Raw genomic sequence first — 6000 nt, forward strand, 5'->3', positions numbered from 1 at the left:
TACGAGTCAAGCATGATTGTGTTTGTGGATGGTTGTGGATGCAACCATCACCGTCATGGACTTGACGGGGGTTTGAGACGCGATTAGTCGTGTGCGACACGATGGCCAACGTCATTGACTTGACGGACGTGTGACGCGCTCCTAGTCATGGACTTGACTAGGGTATATGGCTGGAACCCTATGGTGGACTCCATACGGGTGATATGATCGATTGTGTCATGCTGACTTGACACGACCAACGTCATGGACTTGACGGGTGTGAAGGTGCCCCTAGTCATGGACTTGACTAGGGTATATGGATGGACCCTTTGGTGGACTCCATACGGGTGTGTTTACTTTTCCGTTGTGTCATGGACTTGACATCAGTAGTCACGTGACGTGACAAGCGCTTGAGGCGATATTGTCGTGTGATGCGACGGCCAACGTCACGCGAGTGACGGGCGTGTGATGCGCACCTAGTCATGCTGACTTGACTAGGGTTTATGGCTAGCCCCATGGTGGACTCCATGCGGGTGTGATTGTGATTGTTATTATATGTGTGATGTACGTTATATGATAATGCATGTTACTATTGCTGCATGTGATTGTGAATCATCGTTCTAACACCGTTCTCGCTGAGAACGGGTTTACCGGGTTCAACCCGGACTACTCACTAAGCAGTTGTGCTTAGCCCTCGTGGTTTTACATTTTTCAGATCACGAGGATTACACCTAGCGCACGGACGACGACGGCCTGAGAGAAGAAGCACCATGTGCGGGATTTTATTTTGAACTCTGGGGCTTGTATTCCCGCATTTTGTACGGTTATGTTATGACTTTTCGGACTGTGTTGTTTTTATGATACTGATCGCTTGTATTTTCCGTTGCTTACTCTGGTTTGATTAAAAATGTTTTTGGATTTCGTGATTTTGCTTCCGCGACTTATTATTTTATTTTATATCGTCCATGTGGCACAGCCCGTATACTTACACGGGTTACGGGTGTGGCGGACTACGATAGTGGTATACTTGGCCGAGGATCAAGAGGAATGTGGCAGACTACGTAGCGAGATGCCTCACCTGCCAACAGGTGAAGGCAGAGCAACAGATGCCGGGAGGAAAACTACAACCGCTGGAGATACTTGAGTGGAAGTGGGATTCGAACGCCATGGACTTTGTTGTCGGATTACCGCTCACGCCAAGCAAGAAGAACGCCATTTGGGTAGTCATGGATCGATTAACCAAATCCGCTCATTTCATTCCCATCCGGCAGGAGTATCCGATTGAACGGTTGGCGCATATTTACATTAATGAGATCGTGCATCTACATGGGGTTCCGAACGAGATCATCTCGGACAGGGACGCCTGATTCACATCACGCCTATGGTAAGCGATATAGGAGGCACTGGGGACGAAGCTCAAGATAAGCACGACATACCATCCTCAGACAGACGGTCAGTCGGAGCGGACGATACAGACTCTGGAGGACATGCTCCGAGCTTGTATTATGGAGTGGGGAGCTCCGTGGGACTGGTACTTGACGTTGTGCGAGTTTGCGTACAACAACAACCATCACACGAGCATCGGAGTGTCTCCATACGAGGCCTTGTACGGGAGACCATGCAAGACACCGTTGTGCTGGACAGAGATCGAAGAACGTCGCGAGTTCGGGCCGGAGATTGTGGAGGAGACAACGGAGGTGATACGGAGGATTCACGCCCATCTGAAGACGGCGCAGGACCGGCAGAAGTCATACGCCGATCAGCGACGTCGAGACTTCGAGCTTGAGGTCGGGGATTATGCCTTTCTCTGAATACAGATGATGCGAGGTCATGCGAGGTTCGGGCAGAGCGGAAAGCTGAAGCCGCGCTACATCGGACCTTATCCCGTGTCGCGAGAGTGGGAGCTGTTGCATACCATCTTCGATTGTCGTCAGAGCTGGGCAATATTCATGACGTGTTTCACGTGTCGATGCTGCGGAGGTACGTAGCGAATCCTTCTCACGTGCTACAGCCCCAGGAGTTGGAGTTTACAGAGGCTACACGTTTTCGAGATGAGCCGTTGCAGATCTTGAATTGGAAGATCAAGAAGCTGCGGACGAAGGAAGTGCCACTCGTGAAGGTCTTGTGGCGGAGCCAAGGGGTCTCCGACATAACTTGGGAACCCGAGACAGAGATGTGTAGTAGTTATCCGCATCTATTTACTTGAGTGTTGTACGAACTGTTTTATATGACGTTCGGTTTGTATCAGACTTATGTTTTCTGATGACGACGATCTGGATTATGTTTTGGGTGATGATATCGAATATGAAGAAAATCTTGGTGACATCATGAGATTCTGAATTCGAGGACGAATTCTTTATAAGGGGAGAGGATTTGTAATACCCCGAATCCCGTATGAAATATTTAAATTAGTTTCGGGAATAAAAGGAAGGTAAAACAAGGTTAAAAACATGGAGAATATTTCAATGAAGATCTAGAAGAAAACGTCACTCGATTTGACTGGGAAACGAGAAAGTTATGAGCAAACGAAAACTGAGTAGAACCTGGAAATTCTGAATCAACGTTTTATTCGAGGTACGGACGTTTCGAGTTGTTCCTCATCGTGTAAACGTGAGTTTTCAATAGTCTATTGATTGAACATGAAAGATAACGTACCAAGGAAGGGTAGAAACAAACGGTGCGCGATTCGGGTAAGAAACGAGTGAGAACGGAGCAATCGAAGTCAGTCGGGACGGACCAGAAATGCAGAACGGACAGACTGACAAAGGCAGAATGGACAGACTGCTAAGGGCGGAACGAACGGACCACGAACGAGCGAGGAGCTGGGCCGAAACTAGGCCCAGACCGTCCGTTCCAGGCCCAGAACGGAAGGTCTGCTGGACAGAACGCAAGTGGCCAACTTGCTGCCTTGGGACGTGTATTTCGCTGCGTTTCCGGGGCCCACCGGCGTCAAGTCGCTGACCAATCCGTTCAGGGCGATGCAGGCTCGGTCTTGGACCTGGGCTTGAGCCCATTCGACCTCCCTCTCGCAGCATAAACCTCTCCCAAGTCAGGGACTTCACCATTTTTGGACAGATTGCAGAAAAATAGAGAGAGGGGAGAAAGAGAGAAGAAGGGCGAAAAACAGGGGGAACCAGAGCAAGGAGAGCTCGGGAACTCAAAGGGGGACATCCCTAGAGTGTTTAGAAGAGGGTTTCGATGAGCAACAGACCGGAAAACGGCAATAAATCCGACCAAAACCAGATCTGAGCTGAAACAGAGGTGAGTGGCTCGAGTTGCGTCTGTGTGAGCTCGTTTTCGTCGATGTGATTGTGTTATTTCGATGGTTTGTTACTTAGATTAGATAGAGGACATTTCAATGAACATTTAGCAACAAACGACACGTAATTTGGTGGAGAAATGAGTGAGATATGGTCAAACGAAGTCAGACCAGAAAACTGTTTCGCGAGAGAGAACAGAGCTGGAACGGACGGTCTGTTTTTGCAGACCCGACGGTCTGGCATCTCCAGACCGAACGGTCTGCGTTCGAGACCTCAAAAATTGTCCTGAGCGGCCCCGGGACAGCATGGGACCCCTGGACCGACCGGTCCACACCCTGACCGACCGTTCTAGAGTACGGAACCCCTTTTCGGATGATTTTCGAATCCCGTGTGCATGAGATGTGCGGTACAATGATTTGAGTGACTCGTTGCTGATTATACGGGGTAGTTTGCATGGCGTTAAGCGGTAGATCGGTAAGGGACCGGATACCGTGATACGTGTGATTGTACTGTGGGATATACACATGATGTGTGTCATGTGTATAGCTTGCTCGTGCGTACGAGTCAAGCATGATTGTGTTTGTGGATGGTTGTGGATGCAACCATCACCGTCATGGACTTGACGGATGTTTAAGACGCGATTAGTCGTGTGCGACACGACGGCCAACATCATGGACTTGACGGGCGTGGGACGCGCTCCTAGTCATGGACTTGACTAGGGTATATGGCTGGAACCCTATGGTGGACTCCATACGGGTGATATGATCGATTGTGTCATGCTGACTTGACAAGGCCAACGTCATGGACTTGACGGGCGTGAAGGTGCCCCTAGTCATGGACTTGACTAGGGTATATGGCTGGACCCTTTGGTGGACTCCATACGGGTGTGTTTACTTTTCCGTTGTGTCATGGACTTGACATCGGTAGTCACGTGACGTGACAAGCGCTTGAGGCGATATTGTCGTGTGATGCGACGGCCAACGTCACGCGAGTGGCGGGCGTGTGATGCGCACCTAGTCATGCTGACTTGACTAGGGTTTATGGCTAGCCCCATGGTGGACTCCATGCGGGTGTGATTGTGATTGTTATTATATGTGTGATGTACGTTATATGATAATGCATGTTACTTTGCTGCATGTGATTGTGAATCATCGTTCTAACACCGTTCTCACTGAGAACGGGTTTACCGGGTTCAACCCGGGCTACTCACTAAGCAGTTGTGCTTAGCCCTCGTGGTTTTACATTTTTCAGATCACGAGGATTACGCCTAGCGCACGGACGACAACGGCCTGAGAGAAGCAGCACCATGTACGGGATTTTATTTTGAACTCCGGGGCTTGTATTCCCGCATTTTGTACGGTTATGTTATGACTTTTTGGACATGTGTTGTTTTCCGATACTGATCGCTTGTATTTTCCGCTGCTTACTCCAGTTTGATTAAAAATGTTTTTGGATTTCGTGATTTTGCTTCCACGACTTATTATTTTATTTTATATCGTTCATGTGGCACAACCCGTATACTGTACACGGGTTAGGATGTCACATGCATTCTCTGCGACTCGATCTCCTTCAAGAAATTCATCCGCTCCTTCTCCATCTCCGCCGTTTGCTCTCCGCCTTCTCATATGCTTCAATGAACCTCAAAGTCGCCCTCGCCAATTCTGTCATTTCTCTCCCTCCTCCCATCTTATCTATCTTAAACCGCTTCTCCGGCGGCAACATCCGCGGCGGAGGCAGACTATCTTCGGAGTCGCCGGAGGTCTCAGACTCAGATTCCGACCTGAACTGCCGTGGCGTTGATTCACTACACCTTCTCACAAGGGCTTGTTGCTCCGTCTGGCATTGGTACAGATTCGAACGGCTGTTCGTACGGATTCCCATTGGAACCTTCTGGAAGGACTCTCCTCTACGACGGCCACGATCGCTGCTCGGGAAATTTGCGGTGGCTCCGATTAATCGGTCAAGCTTCTCGAAGAAGATCCAACTGCTGGGGCCACCACCGGCGGCCTTTCTCGCCTTCTCTTGCTTATACCTCTTCTTCACCGTGTCGATCTTGTTCTTACAATGTACATCGGTCTTCCCATACTCACCGAAACCCGCCATGCTCACGATCTCCGCCACTTCTCTCCAATGCTCATACTTCAGAATCCCTCTGCTCAGGAACCTCTCCCCCCAAACATCGATTAGCACCGCCGTCGCTGCTTCACTCCAGCAATCCTCTCTCCCTCCGCCGCAACCGGAGGCTATGACATTACCGGTATTCCATCCTCCTCCGACCTCCGCCTCCGCCTGAGTGAGAGGCGTCAACGTCGAAAAATCTGGTAAATGGAAGGTCGCCGGAGGAATCTCGTCGTCTTCTTCCATGGACGTAGCGAGTCGCCGGATTCAGAGACCGGAGAATAAGGAGATTAGGGATAGGGTTCTTGATCTGGATCGAGATCGGAACAAGATTCGAAGAGGAGGAGGCTTCGTCACCGGAGAGAGGATAAAGTTACCGGCTGCGCGAATCAGAATGCACGTAACTGACGACGGGAGGAAATTTACCAAAACGCCCCGGCGCTCGTTATAAACTATCAATTGGAATTTTGAATATTTTCGCCTCTGTAAATAAATAAATTAAGATAAAAAATTGGTCGCAACATCTTTTATTTCCAAGTTGACGTGGATTTTTATAAATCAGTTTATTATAGATACCATAATGTATTCATTTGCATTATTGGCTTAAAAGGGTATTATATCAAAAATACCCTTAATTTGCTAT

General features: G+C 49.1%; 1 protein-coding gene across 1 annotated transcript; it reads right to left on the reverse strand.

Annotated features, from left to right (window-relative positions):
* Nucleotides 1–4817: 4817 nt before the first annotated feature.
* LOC104810580 (trihelix transcription factor ASIL1-like) lies at nucleotides 4818–5603 on the reverse strand. Its single transcript, XM_010536928.1, has one exon. It carries the CDS (start codon nucleotides 5601–5603, stop codon nucleotides 4818–4820), a length of 786 nt encoding a protein of 261 aa, XP_010535230.1.
* Between the last annotated feature and the right edge of the window lie 397 nt (nucleotides 5604–6000).

The sequence above is a fragment of the Tarenaya hassleriana genome, unplaced genomic scaffold (genome assembly GCF_000463585.1).
Source record: "Tarenaya hassleriana unplaced genomic scaffold, ASM46358v1 Cleome18, whole genome shotgun sequence".
Classification (NCBI taxonomy): Eukaryota; Viridiplantae; Streptophyta; class Magnoliopsida; order Brassicales; family Cleomaceae; genus Tarenaya; species Tarenaya hassleriana.